Below are 18539 nucleotides of genomic sequence, written 5' to 3' on the forward strand. Positions count from 1 at the left end.
AGCAACCAGAGTCAACTTAAAAATTGTCAAAGTGATGTACAGAGGGTGTGTGTGTGCATGCTCTGGGTGCTGTCCCTGAGCTTTTGTGCTCAAGGCTAGTAGTACTCTACCATTTGACCAAAAGCTTCATTTCTGGCATTTTGATAGTTAATTGGAGGTAAGAGTTTTACAGACTTTCTTGCCCAGTCCAGCTTTGAACCTTGATTTTTAGATCTCAACCTCCTGAGTATCTAGGGTTACAGATATGAGCCACTAATTCCTGGCCCAAAGCCAACTTTTATAGCATTATGACTTTGAAGCATTGTGATTTCCTCTGTATATTTTTCAGATACACGTCTGTAATCCTAACACTTGGGAGGCTGAGGCAGGAGGACAGTGCGTTCCTCTAGCCTGTATAGCATGATCCTTTCTCAAGAAATGGGGGTGGGGCAGGTTGGAGAGAAAGAAAAAGGAGAAAAATAGTTTTTAACTTAAAGTTGTCTTTTAGAATATAAAGTTATAATTTTTCATTCCGTGTAACTTTTAAACATAACCACTTATATAGGTTAAAGAAACAATAAGATATGCAGTTATCTGGATTTCTAGAAATGTGTATAAAACATAGTTTTGACTGCTTTTAAAATAAAGCACTTTTAGGAGAAACTTACTTTTCTTTTTCTTTTTCTTTTTTGTGTGCTAGTCCTGGGGCTTAAATGCAGGATCTTTGAGCTTTTTTGCTCAAGGCGGGAATGCTACTACTTGAGCCAAAGCTTCACTTCTAGCCTTGCTTTGGAAGTTAATTGTTGATAATTGTCTCACGACTTTCCTGCCTGGGCTGGCTTCAGACTGTGATCCTCAGTTCTCAGTCTCCTGAGTAACTAAGATTACAGGTATGAGCTATCAGCACCTGACTGGATAGTTTTTTTTTTTTTAATTTTCAGTTATTTTATTTTTTTCAGTTTGACTTTTGTAGTGTCATGGAAAAGGTGTACCCTTCAGATTTCGCACTGTCAAAATTTGTTTTGCGAGTGTTTATTTTCTAAGACACTTTTTCTATTTTGAAACTCCATTCATAGTATTTATGTCTTTTCCTGGCTTAAGAGTAGAATTGGTGGGCTTATACTTCTCGACAGCACAAAGTTAACAGAGATCAGATTTACCTTCCTGGCTGCAGTCATAAAACAAACAAAAGCCCCAGACAAAACATCTTCAAGCACCAAACAACCACAGCACAGGATGACCACTCAGAAGACAGAGACAAACAGGTGAAACCTGCAATTACACTCTCTCACTGCTTGGAGAGAGTTCCAGTGTGCAGGGCACAGCCCAGCCTTCTCTGAGTTGAGGAAGTGGAGCTAGAGTACTGGGAGGACAAGGTGGCCAGAATTTGAGGCAGAGAGGGATGCACAAGGGGAGAGCTCTGGAAGTCTGAAGATGAGTATTGGTCACTATTGGTGAATGTATTATATAGTAACTATCCAGTGAGAGAAAGAACTACCCAACAGGATTAGCCACAGTAATGTGTGTTTCTCAGGGTCAAGAATAGTTTTAAAGGATGAATTCCCAGCACTGAGAGACAGACATTTACAGATTTTTTTCCCCAGGTCAGTTGTTTGGATGTTTTTAGAGCTTATTTTGCTAAATGATTCTTTATTGAATAGATTTTATTTATCTATTTACTTATTTACTTATTTATTTTTGGTCCGGTTGTGGGGCCTGAACTCTGGGCCTGGGCACTGTCCCTCAGCTCTTCAGCTCAAGGCTAGCACTCTACCACTTGAGCCACAGCGCCACTTCCGGCTTTTTTCTTTTTGCTTATGTGGTGCTGAGGAATCGAACCCAGGGCCTCATGCATGCAAGGCAAGCACTCTACCACTGAGCCACCTTTCCAGCCCCTATTTACTTATTTTTGTGCTGGTGCTAGGGCTTAAATGCAGAATCCCACACTCAGGTTTGGCTTTTTTGCTCAAGGCTTGCTCTATACCTTGAGCCACAGCTCCACTTACAGTTTTTTTTCTAGTTAATTGGAGATAAGAATTTTTTGGATTTGTCTGCCTAAGCTAACTTTAAACCAGGATCCCCAGGTCTCTATTTCCTGACTAGTTAGGCTTATAGGCATGAGCTATTGGCACCAGTCACAAATAACTCCCCCCCCATCCCCACCCCCAGTTGTGGAGCTTGAACTGGGCCTGGGTGTCATTCCTGTGCTCTTCAGCTCAAGGCAAGCACTCTACCACTTGAGCCACAATACCACTTCTGGTTTTCTGGTGGTTAATTGGAGATAAGAGTCTTTTTTTTTTTTTTTTTTGTCGGTCGTGGGGCTTGAACTCTGGGCCTGGGCGCTGTCCCTCAGCTCTTCAGCTCAAGGCGAGCGCTCTACCACTTGAGCTACAGCGCCACTTCCGGTTTTCTGGTGGTTTATTGGAGATAGGAGTCTCACGGTCTCTCCTGCCCGGGCTGGCTTTGAACCGTGATCCTCAGATCTCAGCCTCCTGAGTAGCTAGGATTACAGGCGTGAGCCACCAGCACCTGGCTACAAATAACATATTTTTATAGCATGAATTTGCTTCTGCGGGTGCGTGTGTGTGTGTGTGTGTGTGTGTGTGTGTGTGTGTGTGTGTGTGTGTGTGTGTGTGTGTGTTGAATTTGTCTGCTCAGGCTGCTTTTAAACAGAGATCCTCAGATTTCCACCTTCTTAGCTAGAATTACAGGAGTGAACCACTGGCTTCCAGCTGTACTTGCCAAATTTTATTTAAACATTTCCTTGAGCATCCTCTTGAGGAAAAACTTTGAAATAGTTTTATTTAGCCACACAATTAATATAGCTGCAACTTAAGCAATCTGGAATGTTTATTTGATGAGCAAATCTGTTCCTCGCTCTTCCTTTTCTAGTCATTACTTCTTCATTTCCCTCCACGCTACCCTATATATCTATGCATATCTGGCTCTTTCCTCTGCAACTTGCGCTCTCCATTCCCTCTTTCATGCAAAGCCTCTTGTTTTCCCCTACTAGCTCAAGGCTAGTACTCTACCACTTAAGTCACAGTGCCACTTCCAGCTTTTTCTGCTTATGTAGTGCTGAAGAATCGAACCCAGGACCTCATGCTTGCAAGGCAAACGCTCTACCACTGAGCTACCTTCTCAGCCCCCTCACCCCCATGCCTTTTTTTTCTTTTCCTTTCTTTCTCCTTCCTTCTCTCCCTCCCTCCCTCCTTCTCTCTCTCTTCCTCTTTCTCTTTCTCTTCCCCTCTTTCTTCCTTTCTCTCTTTCTTCCTCTCTTCCTCTCTTTCTTTCTCTCTTCTTTTCTTTCGTTGTGGGGCTTGAATTCAGGGCCTGAGCACTGTCTCTGAGCTTCTTCACTCAAAGCTAACAAGTTTGAACCACCACTCCACTTCCAGTTTTTGAGTGGTTAATAGGGGAGAAGAGTCTCATGGGGATTTTTCTGCCTGGGCTGGCTTTGAACTGAGATCCTCAGATCTCAGCTTCCTGAGTAGCTAGGATTACAGGCATAAGCCACTGGTGCCCACCTCCCTTTTTCTTTTTAAAACAGCTCTTAGCTGAATACTTATTCATAAGAAATGTCCCATTTTAGTCTAAATAGTTACCTCAGGAAGATTTCAGGGAAAATTGCATCTGCAAAATAAAGACAGAATGCTAAGAAAAATGAGTCAAATTGTTTAAAATCCCTGGAACAGACTAAACAAAATATTAAATATAACTGATGACCAAATGATGATCTAAAAATTCCACCAAAGAAAATCTCTTAGAATCTAGAGGAAAAAGACAAAGAAGAAAAATGAGATTGGAAAAAAGGCAAGCATATCTGGCTGCTGATTGGAAACATCTAATGAGCTCCTTGACATTGCTTCCCTGGCCCCATTTTAGATCAGGTAAATCAAGGTACTCTGGGGATGGAGTCCAGGCATGAGTAGCTCTTTTTAAGTTCACTAAACTCTCTTGTTAGTAGCATGATCTGATGGTAGATATCCACAGTCTCACAAAGAGAACAACACAGTAAGTACTATGCCTGGGGAGTCATTAAACAGGGCTTTAAAAGAACTTCTCATTTGGTAAATCTAATAATTTGGTTGTATTAGTGGAAGTTTTCAGTCCCATGATGATGAAATACCAAACGTCTTCTGGGTTTCCTGTAATGTGTCAGGTATTTGCTGATGAGCACTTTGGAGGTGCATGCTTATCTGGCACGTCTATAGCAGAAGGAACTGTGTGTTCCTTTCTGATGTACTGGGGACCAACTTACCCCCTTTGCATACTGTAGTTCAGTAAGCTTTATCATAGATTAATAGCCATAGCTTCATAGTGATTTTAAATCCAGGGTAAACTGATGATGGGAGGAAGAGGAAGAAATCCTGTAGAAACAGTAGAACTTTCCCACTTTGTCTTAAGGGATTTTATGAATTTTCTGCCCTTACTGTTTTTCTTGTATAACACACAATAAAGTAAGAAGGTTGTTTATATATTAGTTTTGAATCTAAAAACCTGAATTCCAAATGGCCTATTGGGAATTAAGAGGATACACTGAAAAAATTAATTTTTTTCTATATTTTTCAGATATTTTTGAAAGCTACGAAAAGTTTGTTTTCTTATTCTTTTTTTTTTTTTGATGTTTAGTTATGTTTAATTATTTGTGGTGCTTCTTTTCCTATGCACTCAGACTCAGTAAGAATAGCCTTCGAAGATTACTAAGCATACTTGTCACTCCTAAAGTATTGGAACCAAAAATGAAGAACACATTTCCTTACCGAATCCCACTTACAAAGCTAGCAAATTTACTAATACAAGTTACCTATCTATTTAAATTTAAGCAAGTCATTTTCTCAAATCAGTAAGCTTAAAACTCAACAGAAATATTTCTTGATTAATAGTACTTTCAGGAAGTGGCGCTGTAGCTCAAATGGTAGAGTGCGAGCCTTGAGCTGAAGAGCTGAGAGACAGCGCTCAGGCCCAGAGTTCAAGGCCCACGACCGACAAAAAACAAAACAAAACAAAACAGTACTTTCATTCAAAACCTTGGCTGAACTTCAGATTATGAGCATTCAAAAGAAAGCTTTGGCCATTAGTGTCTGTGCCAGGATCTTGTTTGCTCAGGGATGTGCTTTAGTTCGTTACAGCATTTGCACATTGTGTCTGCCTGTCTGTCTGCCTGCCTGCCTGCCTGTCTGTCTGTCTCTCTGTCTGTCTGTCTATCTCTTTTACACACACACACACACAGACAGACACAGATTTGACAGTAAATGGCACAGTATGGTTTTTTTGTGTGTGTCTTAAATATTAGTTAAAAAAGTAATCTAAAGTTGGGCAATGGCTCACACCTGTGCCTAGCTACTCAGGAGGCTGAGATTTGAGGATTGCAGTTCAAAGCCAGCCCCGACAGGAAAACCTGTGAGACTCTTAACTCTAATTAACCACCAGAAAAACCAGAAGTGGCCCTGTGGCTCAAGTGGTAGAGTGCTAGCCTTGAGAGATAAAGCTCAGGGACAGTACCCAGGCCCTGGGTTCAAGCCTCATGACCAACCCCCCCAAAAAAAGTAATCTGTGAGGTGTAAAGATAAATTTTCACTGGGTTTTAATTGTTCAGTGCCATAAGTCTTGGGGACGATTGATGGATGTCAGTGTATCTATAAAGCCCCAGAATATGTTTTGCACATGGGTATTTTCCTGGGAATATAATCCACAACCCTTAAAATATTTAAAAGATCTTTCCTTCTGCTATTGAAATGCTTTCTAAAAGTTTCCATATATCAGAAAAATGTTATCAACAGTGGGTTTATAGAAGCTGAGAACCAACCCTGCTCATCTAATTTTCCTGATTATCTAGCCCAGCATTGTGTACAGCTAGGTACTTAATTTTTGTTTGTTTGAGAACGATTTGTTCTGGCCTTTTACTTACCCTGAGCCAAACATTTGAATCTTTTATTTGGTATAAACTGTGCTAGAAAATAAAGCAAAGGGGCTTAGCCCCTGGATTTTGGTGTTTTGAAGGTTTTAGGACACAGCAGTTCGATTGTGTCTTTGTTGACACTGAAGTAAACTTCGGCTGTCTGGAAATGAGCTAAAACAGTACAATCTATGTTTTAATTGTTTAATTGTTGGTGATACCAGTAAGACATTTTTCACAAGTACACAAAAGCTCTTTTGGCTGTTGAAGCTTGGGTATAGTCTGTTCTTAGTCTAATGTGGGTTAATTCTTAGCTGGGGAGGAGAGCATGCTTATAATCCTAGCATTCAGGAAGCCGAAGCAGGCTTATGAGTTTGATGCTAGCCTGTGTATTATATAGTGAAATTCCAAAAAACAAGGCTGGGCAGGGGCTGTTATTCTTTAATTTCTTGATTTTTTTCCCCCTTGTGCTCAATCAGAGAGCTGTGTGGCAGTGGCCAGGTATATTTTGTTTAGCCCATCGATTAGCTTCTTGGCATGCAAGTGTCTGGCAATAACAATAAAAGCTGACAATAACAATAAAAGCTTATAGGCGGGCACTTCTGGCTCAGCCTGTAATCCTAGCTACTCAGGAGGCTGAGATCTGAGGATCAAGGTTCAAAGTCAGCCTGGGCAGGATAGTCTGTGAGACTTTTATCTCCAATAAACCACTAGAAAACTGAAGTGGGGCTGTGGCTCAAGTGGTAGAGCACTCGCCATGAGCTGAAGAGCACAGGGACAGCACCCAAGCCAAGTTCAAGCCCCACAACTGACAAAAATAAATAAATAAATAAAGATTATATTTCAATAATATACTTTGCGGTGGGGGGAGGGGGAAGGCAGTACATGGAATCAAATTCTTCCTTAGCTGGCACTTTACCACTTGAGTCATGCCTCCAGTCCAGGTTTTTGCTGATTGTTTTGGAGATAGACTCTAGAAAATTTTGTTGCCTGAGCTGGCCTCATACTGCAGTTTTCCACATCTCATCATCATGAATAGCTAGGATTACAGACATGAGCCATCAGTATCAAGTTGAATAGTGAATACACACACACACACACACACACACATACACACATTTGTGTTTGTAGTGATCCTGGGGCTTAAACTCAGGGCCCGGGCCCTGTCTGAGCCTTTTTGCACAAGACTAGCACTCAGCCACTTGAGCCACAGCTTCACTTCTGACTTTTTTGGTGGTTAATTGAAGATAAGAGTTTCACAGACTTTCTGCCCCTGTTGGCTTTGAACTGCCATCCTCAGATCTCAGCTCCTGAGTATCTAGGATTACAGGTGTGAGCCACCAGCGCCCAGATTGAATAGTGTGTGTGTGTGTGTGTGTGTGTGTGTGTGTGTGTGTGTGTGTGTGTGTGTAGGTGTAGGTGTAGTTTGTTTTTTTGCTGGTTTTGGGACTTGAACTCTGGGACACTGTCCCTGAGCTTCTTTTGTTCAAGGCTAGCACTCTACCACTTGAACCACAGCACCACTTCTGGCCTTTCTGAGTAGTTTATTGGAGATAAGAGTCTCACAGACTTTTCTGCCTGGGTTGTCTTTGAACTGCAATTCTCAAATCTCAGCCTCCTTAGTTGCTAGGATTATAGGCAATGAGTCACTGGTGCCCTGCTTGAATAGTATATTTTAATACTAATTACACAGTGAAAAAGGTTTAAAAATAACAACAAAATTCTCCCTGTATAGCTAATGTAATCTTTAAAAAAGGAAAAAGTTTAGAGAAGCTCAAATAGCCAACTACAGATAGTTTGTTAGAAGTAGAGGAAGAACTTCAAGTTTTATTCTAAATTCTAAAACTTTGTTTTTTTTTTGTTTTTTTTTTTGTTTTTTTTTTGGGTCCGGTTGTGGGGCCTGAACTCTGGGCCTGGGCGCTGTCCCTCAGTCTTCAGCTCAAGGCTAGCACTCTACCACTTGAGCCACAATGCCACTTCCGGCTTTTTTTCTTTTTTGCTTATATGGTGCTGAGGAATCGAACCCAGGGCCTCAGGCTTGCAAGGCAAGCGCTCTACCACTGAGCCACCTTCCCAGCCCTAAAACTTTGTTTTTTAATCATTCTTAAAGCTAGAGGCATTCTAGGAGATCTACAAATAAAGAATGGGCCTTGCTCTAAAAGACCTTTTATAAATTTAACTGAAATGTCTTATAGTCACCAAATTGAAGGGTGATCTAAGGAAGTATAGCAAAGGGGCAAAATAACTCCCACATACAGGATCAAGGGGTTAAGAAGGAAGTAGCATTTGAGAGGGAAAGAAGAATCAGAATAACCAAAGCATGGATATGGGAATATGCAGAGCTTGCTGTATGTCTAGTTTGGCCACAATAAGAGCTTTAAGTAGCAAAGTAGTGGACACTAGAATAGCCAGGTTACTATCAGATCCTAAAATATACTCAATGCCAGAGAGTAAACCCATGTTCTGTGGATATTCTAAGTAGGAGATGAAAACTGGCCCTGAAAAAGATCCAATAATGATAGTAAGTCCTTACTTATTATTTAAGGCTTCAGTGCATAAGCCATTGGTGTCCGCACACGGCTGCTAATCTCTTAAGTATGCTAAGTGCCTTACAGTAACACCATGAACAGTTGAAAATGCCCATTTTACAGACATGCAACTGAGAATAGGTACTATTAAGTGAATTGCAAGCCAGGAATGGTGATTCAAGCTTATAATCCCAGTGCTCAGTAGGCTGAGGCAGCCTATGTTACATTATGTAGTGAGACCTAAAACAAAGCAAAATTTGTAGATGCCAGTAGCTGAAGCTAGGACTCAGACTCAGTCCAGTTCTAGAGCCTGTTGTTACCACTATGATAAGAGCTTTTTTTTTTTTTTTAAGTCAGATCACCTGATAATTTCTTAATTATCTATTCAGAATATGGTTTTAGAAAGTGTTCTGTTTTTGGTCAGTCATGGGGCTTGAACTCTGGGCCTGTGTGCTGTCTGTGCGCCCTTCAGCTCACGGCCAGCACTCTACCACTTGAGCTACAGTGCCACTTCCATAGACAGTGGTTTTTTTTTTAATATAATTTTATTGCTGTTATTAAGGTGTTGTTTAGAGGGTTACTATTTCATAAGCCAGAAAATGAGTGCATTTCTTCTTTTGGACAGTGTCACCCTTTCACTTTCCCTGATTTCCTTCTCCTATCCTAGCCTACAAATTATATAGGTCATTCCCTACATAATATATACTGAATAGCATGATTGCATTTGCTCAGCCTTCCTTTCTTTCTGTGCCACCCCATACAAAAAGAAAAGAAAAACAAAAAGCAAAAACACCACCACCAACAATAACAACAAAAACTATGTCTCCATTTCCTAGAATTTGTTTCAATAAATAGTATTTTAAATGTTCAGAGGCGTTACACTTTGGGTTCCTCCCCTAAGGCTATCCTCCTTTAGTCTGACTGTGCATGAATGCCTAGAGTCCTGTATAGGTTGTCATGTCCAATTATATTTTAGATCTAGTTTCCATATATGAGAGAAAACATGGGCCATTGGTCTCTCTGAGTTTGGCTTATCTCACTTAACATGATATGTTCTCTGCAAATGACACAATCCCATTCTTGCTAATGGATCAGTAAAATTCCATTGTGAATATATACCACATTTTCTTGATCTACTCATCTGTTGTAGGCATGTTTCTATAACTTGGCTATTGTGAACAGTACAGCAATACCCATGAGTGTACACGTGTCTTTAACCGTAACCTCACTTGTGATGTTCTGGGTAGATGCCCAAAAATAGTACATCTGGGTCATAGAGAGGTTCTTTTTTTTTTTTTTGAGGAACCTCTAAATGACCTTCCAGAATGGTTGTACTAGTTTGTAGTTCCACCAACAGTGCAATAGGGTTCCTGAAAAATAATGTTTTTAAGATTATCAGACTGTTTCCTACTGTGTAGTCACATTCAGGAATATAATTACTAACAAACCTAATTTGTATTGCTTTCTAGTTTGGATCTCGAACCAGATGGGAAATAGAAGAATTGGGTGGTGTTTTATTTATATGCCTGATAAATCAATACCTGATCATAGCAAAAGCTTGTGCATGTTGCCAGGGTTTGAACCTAAGGCATTGCACATGCTGAATAAGTATTCTACCACTGAGCTACATCAGCCCAGGCAAATGCTTTGTTTTCCATTTCTGGTGTCTATTTATATTGGTCCTCATATAAATCTTAAGAAAAGCTTAGTTCCAAGGGGCATTGAAAAAGATGCTAAAAGAAATGATATTTTCCACAGCTAAACTACATTTCTTTCTTTTCTTCTTTTCTTCCTCTCTCTCTCTCTTGCTTTCTCTCTCTCTCTTTTTCTTTTTTGTCTGTCATGGGGCTTGAACTCTGGGCCTGGGCACTGTCTCTCAGCTCTTCAGCTCAAGGTTAGCACTCTACCACTTGAGCCACAGTGCCACTGTGCCTTTTTTTGTTTATGTGGTGCTGAGGAATCGAACCCAGGGCCTCATGTATGCAAGGCAAGCACTCTACTACTGAGCCACCTTCCCAGCCCCCCTTTTTTTCTTGTCTTTCTATTCTTTTCTTTCTCTTTCTTTCTTTTTCTTTTTCTTTTTTTTTTGCCAGTCCTGGGGCTTGAAGTCAGGGTCCGAGCTCTGTCCCTGAGCCTCTCTGTGCTCAAGGCTAGCGCTCTACCACTTGAGCCACAGTACCACTTCTGGCTTTTTCTGAGTAGTTTATTGGAGATAAGAGTTTCACGAACTTTCCTGCCTGGGTTGACTTTGAACTATGGTCCTCAGATCTCGCCTCCTGAGTAGCTAAGATTACAGACATGAGCCACCAATGCCTGGTTTAAAATATGTTTCTTCTTGGCAGGTTTCCTACTTAGAAAAGACAATGACTACTGATGAGGGTGCCAAGAACAATGGAGAAAACCCAGCAGCCACTATTGCTGAACAGGGAGAGGACATTACCTCCAAAAAAGACAGAGGAGTGTTAAAGGTAAGGCCACAAGTGAATGACACACAGGCAAATACGCTATCTGGAAAGATTGGTCATAGACACGTTGTTGTGGGGGCAGGTGGTAATGTTATTCAGGCTTACCAAGTGCTAAGCACTATAGCTAGATTCATGTTTCACCTTGGTAGTACTGAGGTTTTCATTTTGATCCTGCCTGTACATGGTGAAATGGAAGCTGTGCTAGGTAAATTAATTTGCTCCAATCTTATAAATCTTAGTAAAAGGCAGAGCCTAGAGTTCAGGTCCAAGTTATTTATGCCTGACTCCAAAAACCCCTCTTTTTTCAGTGTACAAATGAGTTCTGATTTTAATATATCTTTCTGAGACAGGATGTAATGTAGTACAAGTTGGCTTCAAAATTATAATCTTTCTGACTCAGCCTCCTAAGTGCTGAGATTACAGGCATGTGCCACCATGCTTCTCAGTTAATGTATCATTTCAGTATAATAAAGCTAGCTATAATGACAACATTAAAGACTTTTAGAGGACGACAAAGCTAGTTTGGAAGCCTAAAAAGGATTTTTCGGCCAGGTACCCGTGGCTCGTGCCTGTATTTTTCACCTATAAGTAGAGTTACTGTATACCATGGAGACTTTGGGAGTGGAATAAAAAGTTTTATCAGAAAACATACCTTATGATTAATTTTCCTATTTATTAAAGCACTGTAGTTAATCATTTTTCATTTTTTAAATTTAATTTTTTTTTTTTTGTCGGTTGTGAGACCTGAACTTTGGGCCTGGACACTGTCCCTGAGCTCTTCAGCTCAAAGCTAGCCACAGCACCACTTTGGGCTTTTTCTGCTAATGTGGTTCTAAGGACTCAAACCCAGGCCTCATGCATGCAAGGCAAGCACTCTATACCACTGAGGCACCTTCCACGCCCCTTAAATTTTAATTTAAAAGGTGATGTACAGAGGGGTTACAGTGACATAAATAAGGTAGTGAGTATATTTCTTGTCAAACTTGTTAGTCACTGCCTCATTTTTCTCCCTCTTTCCCTCCCCCAATTTTCGTATTTTTAAATTTGTTTCTTAAACACTTTTCACTGTAAGCAAAACGCATTTGAATCTTCAATTTCCTAAGTTAGTAACTGAAGCTGAGAGGTTAAATAGCTTTCGTGCATTAAGTAGTTGCTGCTTCTACATCTGTGGGACATAGATGCTCTCTCACTTGGCTTATTCTGTGTATGGTTGGCACTGTACCACTTGAGCCATGCCTCTTTTTTTTTTTTTGTCGCCATGGGGCTTGAACTCTGGGCCTGGGTGCTGTCCCTCAGCTCTTCAGCTCAAGGTGAGCGCTCTACCACTTGAGCTACAGCACCACTTCCGGTTTTCTGGTGGTTTATTGGAGATAGGAGTCTCACCGTCTCTCCTGCCCGGGCTGGCTTTGAACTGCGATCCTCAGATCTCAGCCTCCTGAATAGCTAGGATTACAGGCATGAGCCACCAGCGCCCGGCGAGCCATGCCTCTTGTTCCAGTTTTTAGCTTATAATTATAGATAAAGAGTCACTCAGCTGAGTGCTGGAGGCTCGTGTCTGTTATCCTAGCTACTCAGGAGGCTTAAAATCTGAAGATCTGGGTTAGAAGCCAGCTGGGGCAGAAAAGTCCCAATGAGAAAGTCCCTGTGAGACTCTTATCTCCAATTAACCACTCTAAAAATGGAAGTGGCACTTGCTGAAGTGGTAGAGTGCTAGCCTTGAGCAGAAAAGATCTGTTTTAGCACCCAGGCCCTGAGCCCCACAGCTGACACTCCCCTCCCCCCCCCCCCAAAAAAAAAAAAGTCATTTAGATTTGTCTGCCTGGCTGGCTTTAAACTACTCCCCTAAAATCTTAGTCTCCAGAGTAGCTAGTATTACAGGCATGAGACTTTGTCCTCTGCACCTAATCGCCTCTTAAAAGACCTCACCGCAAAAAAAAAAAAAACAAAAAACCTCACCACATGAGAGAAAATCTGGGAGAGAACAAGGGAAGGGGTGACTTTGTCTGAAAAGAAATGTCCTCTTTACTGACTTATGTAACTGTAACCCCTCTGTACATCACCTTTATAATAATGACTTAAAAAAAAAGAAGAAGAAGATGATCTCACCTACTGGGTGCCAATGGCTCATGCCTATAATCCTAGCTACTCAGGAGGCTTGAACTCACAATTCGAAGCAAGCGTGGGCAGGAATGTCTGTGAGACTCATATCTCCAAGTAAGCATGCCAAAAAAACCAGAATTGGAGCTTAGTTCAAGTGATAGAGCATTATTACCCTTTAACAAAAAAGTAAAAAGTCCAGGGATAATACTCAAGCCCTGAGTTCAAATCCCAGGGTGCACACACGCACACGCACGCGCGCGCACACACACACACACACTTCCTTATCTCCCAATCTAAGTTTTAGTAAAGACAAACAATATTAAAACCACAGCACCCAAGGACTGAAAGTCTACAGCATTTGCTTTGTATGTTTAAGGCCCTGCATTTTATCCTCAACACTGCAAAATAAAGGAATAAACCACAGGTAATAGATGATAACATCATTGCCTTTTGCAGGTGGCCCCCTGGCTTCAAGTAGCCATTCATCCATGTGCCAAGTTGTTTGTGTACAGTCCTTGCAATGCAAATTCCTACTGTTGGCTGAGCCTAGACTTCTAGATATCACACACACTTTTAGATTAGTTTTGTGGGGTGTGTTTTTTTTGTTTTTTGTTTTTGTTTTGAAACCTTTTTCTTTTGCAGTCCCATGAGAGTAACAATGCTTCTTTTACTTGAAAGAATTTTTGGGCTTTTGAGCTAAGAAAATTGTGGAATTTAAGTTCACAGTGTTTATGTGGTGTTTATGTGGGGTGGGGTTGGGGAACACATCTACAAGAATTTAAAAGCAAATAATTGTATTCTTCAAATGAAAGCTCAAGCCCTTCTCCAAGAAAGATATGCATTAAATGTTAGCTACTATCCTCTGCTATCTACTAAAAATGATTAATTTGGCACAGATGATTGACAGAATAAATTATACCACCACATGCCTGGATTGAATTTTCTTTTCCAAGAAATGACCAACTGCATTAGCAGCTTGCTCTGCCAAGAACAAAATAAATATACTGGATTTTACGATAGCTAAATATTTTTCAGCTTGGAACTTTTCTTTGGCATTTCCTTTACTAGAAAACAAGTTTTTCAGTATCACCAAACTGCCTAGTGATACTAATGGTTTTTACAGATTGAGCATTTTTCAAATAATGTGAAGTATAACATGTTATACCAGGATATTGGCTTTATGAAATCAAACCAAACTGGCAGAATATTGATAGAAGTTACTGTTTTGTCTTTTTTTTGTTGTTGGTTGTGGGATCTGAACTCTGGGCATGGGCACTGTCCCTCAGCTCTTCAGCTCAAGGCTAGTGCTCAACCACTTGAGCCACAGCACCACTTCCTGTTTTTTCTGCTTATGTGGTGCTGAGGAATGGAACCCAGGGCCTCATGCATGCAAGGCAAGCACTTTACCACTGAGCCACCTTCCCAACCTGTGAAGGTAGCATTTTTAACAAAGGAGGGAAGTAAGTAAAAGCATGCTTTTGAAACTTCACTTGAGTTCTCTCATTGACTGTTTTAAAAGTCTCATAGTGTTCGTAGTATAGTTTGTATGAAGCCGCCTACCTCACAAGTTTGTGTTTTGAGAGATCTTTGTGTCGGTATAGACCATTAGATTTATTGGCTAATTTTTTTGAGGGAATAGTACAGTAAGCAGTAAAATTAACTGTAACCTTTAGTAAAGACAGTTTTCTAACTGGAAGGGATATTGAGAGAATGCTGAAGGAAGCCTTCAAAAAGGAGAAATCAGGGCCTGAACACTGTTCCTGAGCTTCTTTTACTCAAGGATAGCACTCTACCATATGATACTGGGGAATGGAACCCAGGGCTTCTGCTAGTCAAGCACTCTACCATTAAGCCATATTCCCAGCCCGCTGTGTTGCCTTTTTATTCTCTGAATAGAAATCAGAAATTCTACCACCTGTTTCTTTTTTTTTTTCTTTTTTTCTTTTTAGAATTCTTGCCAGTTTATTCCCACATACTTAGGATAAAAACATACTCAACATTAAGTGACTATTTTTCAGGTTAAAAAGGTTTCAAAACATATATACAACATAAATAAAGCAAACTGAAGAGAATCATTGTCGATCAGAATACGCAAATACAGTATTATTTTACAGAATACAAAAATTATGTCACCAAATACAAAGAAAAACGTTCAAGAAAAGTAAGCGAATAAGATCTTGTCAAAGATCTTATTAACTAAGATGGATCAAGAAAAACCTCATGAACATCAGAGTGAAATTTCTTTTCTATGCCTCCTAGTTGCCTGGCCTTCCTTTTCTGTACTGAGTTGTAGACTTCACAGTCACTGGTCTTTGGTAAATCATCAAGCACTTCCTCTTCACTGGCCCTCTGTTTCTGTCTCGCATGTTTCTCTGTCCACTGCCTGGCATTCTTGAGGAAAACTGACTTGTTATATTTAAATTCTGAGGAAATGTCAGCCATGAGTGGGTCATCAGGGTTGGGTTCTGACATGAGCAGTTGGATAGAGGTCAACACAGTAGCAATATTGAGGGGTGGTCTCCAGGCACCCTCTCAAGAATGATGACTTCCAGGTTGAAAATACCTTTCTCATAAGGTGTGTTGGTTCCACCTAATATTTGAGCTCTAAGATCATCCATTTGGCCCTTTTCCTGCCAGCATGTGATGGCTGGGGGAGGGTCTGTGGCTAGCATCTGAAGTTCTCTCTTCAGCCGTGAGGCTCTCTGCATGATTCCTTGCGTGAGCGAGCTCCCCGTTCCACAGCAGCTCGCGACAGTGGCTGGGGACCCGCAGCCCGGCCAGCTCGGACCCTACCACCTGTTTCTTGATATTTATCTTTTCTAGATTGTCAAGAGAGCAGGGAACAGTGAAGAGATGCCAATGATTGGTGACAAAGTTTATGTCCATTACAAAGGAAAATTGTCCAATGGAAAGAAGTTTGATTCCAGTCATGATAGAAATGAACCATTTGTTTTTAGTCTTGGCAAAGGTAAGAGGATATTTTGGGGGGATATATTTTGCTTAGATTTATTACTATCTGTATTTTATAGGAACAGTAGAACCTAATCTGTCCTTAGTCAAAAGCAGTATTTTCAGAGAGTTAGCAGCATGGGAGTCTCTGAGATTCTTTTCAGGGGTTCAGTTATTTTCATAACAAACTAAGCTATTACTTGCCTCTTTTAAAGGGTTCAGTGCTATTGGGGTTTGAACTCAGGGCCTAGCCTTCACTAGACAGGTGCTCTACCACTTGAGCTACACATCCCTTTCTGCTTTATTTTTCAAATGGGGTCTTGTGTTTGTGCCCCAGTCAACCTGGATTACAATTCAGTCTTGAGTTTCATATGGGTTTGATACTCTGTGCCAGCCAGGGAAGCATACCAGTAGCAGCTCTGTGCGTGTGGCACCATGGTATGCCAAGAAGAGTGTTTGGGCACTTGTGTTGGCTGAGAACCAAACAAGCTGAAGTACTATTTTTCCATGAAATACTATTTTTACTTGAAAGGGAAAACTGTGATTATTCAAACTTGGTTATTAAGAATTTGGCAGGTATTTTCTGGAAAATGAATGAAGTCTGCCTGTCTCTTCCAAGAAAACAACTTACATTTTGCTACTGAGTTTTTAAATAAAAATTACAGTGTTGAAAATTTGGTGTATGCCACAATGAGCTTGACAGCTTCCTGAAACTTGAGACATTTCTGATGAAATCAGCAGGTATTAATGAATGTGACTTTTTAGTATTATACAATGAAATGTGTCACAGTTTGAAAAGTCTGAATTACTCAGTGAGCCAGTATTTTCTCAGTGAATATTACGAGATGTCCATGGTTATATGTGAATAAATAGTCCATTTTAAGTCCAACATAATATAAAAAGTTTAGTGATAAACTTTTACACTTCTTATTGTAACTAACCTTAGTGAAACTTGAGCTTTTGATGTAGTATTGATTATATTAACAGTTAATTTGAAAAGGCCATTAAAACTGCTCTTTAAACCTTTTCCAACTATCTCTTTGTAGGTTGTATTTTTTTCCCCTATATTTCACTTAAAGTTATAAAAGATGAATGTAGAAGTAGAAATGGAATCCAGCCAAGCATTATAGTTCATGACCGTAATCCAACATCCCAGCACTCAGGAGGTTGAGGGGGATAAAACAGTATAAGGAGACAGAATCTATTTGTCCTATATTAAGTCAATTTTACATTTGTAAAATTAGAAAATGAAAGCCATTGAGGGTGGGGCTAGTAGATTTGAACTTTATTTCATGCTTGTTATACAGGCATGTACCTACCACTAACCACTAAAGCCACATCTCTAGCTAGAAAATTAGAAAAGGATGCCTTTCTTCTAATTTTTGTTTTAGAACAAATACTTTATGTTAACATGAGGCTGTTATTACTTGAAATAAATTACTACACAACTTTAATGTTTACTACAGTAAATATTAACAGGTACATCATAAACAGTTTTGTTTTGTTTTTTTGTCAGTTGTGGGGCTTGAACTCTGGGCCTGAGCACTGTCCCTGAGCTATTCAGCTCAAGGTGAGCACTCTACCACTTGAGCCACAGTACTACTTCTGGTTTTATGGTGGTTATTTGGAGATAGGAGTCTCACAGACTTTCCTGCCCGGGCTGGCTTTGAACCTCGATCTTCAGATCTCAGCCTCCTGAGTATCTAGGATTACAGGCGTGAGCCACCTCCACCCAGCCATAAACAGTTTTTTTATAGCTTTCAGTTGGGAGGTGGATGAAGCCCAAGGCCTTTGCATACTTAAAGATGTGCTTACCACTGAGCTATGGTCTAGCCACAGGAGTAGTCATCAGTTGTCAAGATGTAAAGGAGTTTGGCAGGAAAAAAAAAGTGGAGACATATTTTTTCAAGAATTAAATGTGGGGGTGCTGGGAAGGTGGCTCAGTGGTAGAGTGCTTGCCTTGCATGCCTGAGGCCCTGGGTTTGATTCCCCAGCACCACATAAGCAAAAAGAAAAAAAGCCGGAAGTGGCGCTGTGGCTCAAGTGGTAGAACACTAGCCTTGAGCTGAAGAGCTGAGAGACAGTGCCCAGGCCCAGAGTTCAGGCCCCACGACTGGACCCCCCCCTCCAAAAAAAAAAAAAAAGAATTAAATGTGATTTAGCTGTGTATAGTGGTACATAGCTGTAATCCCAGCTACTGGAGAGGCAGAGGCAAGAAGACTGAAAGTTTGAGGCCAGCCTGGGCAAAAGTAGGGAGTCTTAAAGTAAAGCTAGGTGCCTGTGGCTCACACCTGTAATCCTAGCTACTCAAGAGGCTGAGATCTGAGCATGCGGTTTAAAACAGCCTGGGCAGAAAAGCCTCTGTGAAACTCTTATCTCCAATTAACCACTCAAAAACTGGAAGTGGCTCTGTGGCTCAAGTGGTAGAGTGCTAGCCTTGAGCATAAAGAAGCTCAAGGACAGTACCTAGACCCTGAGTTTAAGCCCCACAACTGAAAAAATAAAATACAAGTAAAAATAAAAGCCTAGGGACATACACCACCAAAAACATTTTTAGTATGATTTTTAGTAATATCTCTTCGAATGTTTTTAAATGTCTTCAATTAATTTAGTATTCTT

The 18539-nt window shown here is 40.6% G+C and overlaps 1 protein-coding gene and 1 pseudogene across 1 annotated transcript in view; one reads left to right on the forward strand and one right to left on the reverse strand.

The window, feature by feature from the left end:
- The window catches only part of Fkbp5 (FKBP prolyl isomerase 5), a 104421-nt gene that overhangs the window by 33704 nt on the left and 52178 nt on the right, over window positions 1-18539 (forward strand). The window contains exons 2-3 of the mRNA XM_042684000.1: window positions 10749-10874; window positions 15795-15939. Coding sequence (XP_042539934.1) covers window positions 10770-10874; window positions 15795-15939 — 250 coding nt within the window. The 5' untranslated portion in view covers window positions 10749-10769. The remainder of the gene's footprint in view (window positions 1-10748; window positions 10875-15794; window positions 15940-18539) is intronic.
- On the reverse strand, window positions 15018-15679 carry LOC122111279 (annotated as a pseudogene).

The sequence above is a fragment of the Dipodomys spectabilis genome, unplaced genomic scaffold (assembly GCF_019054845.1).
Source record: "Dipodomys spectabilis isolate Male_0828 unplaced genomic scaffold, ASM1905484v1 ptg000085l, whole genome shotgun sequence".
NCBI classification, from domain to species: Eukaryota; Metazoa; Chordata; class Mammalia; order Rodentia; family Heteromyidae; genus Dipodomys; species Dipodomys spectabilis.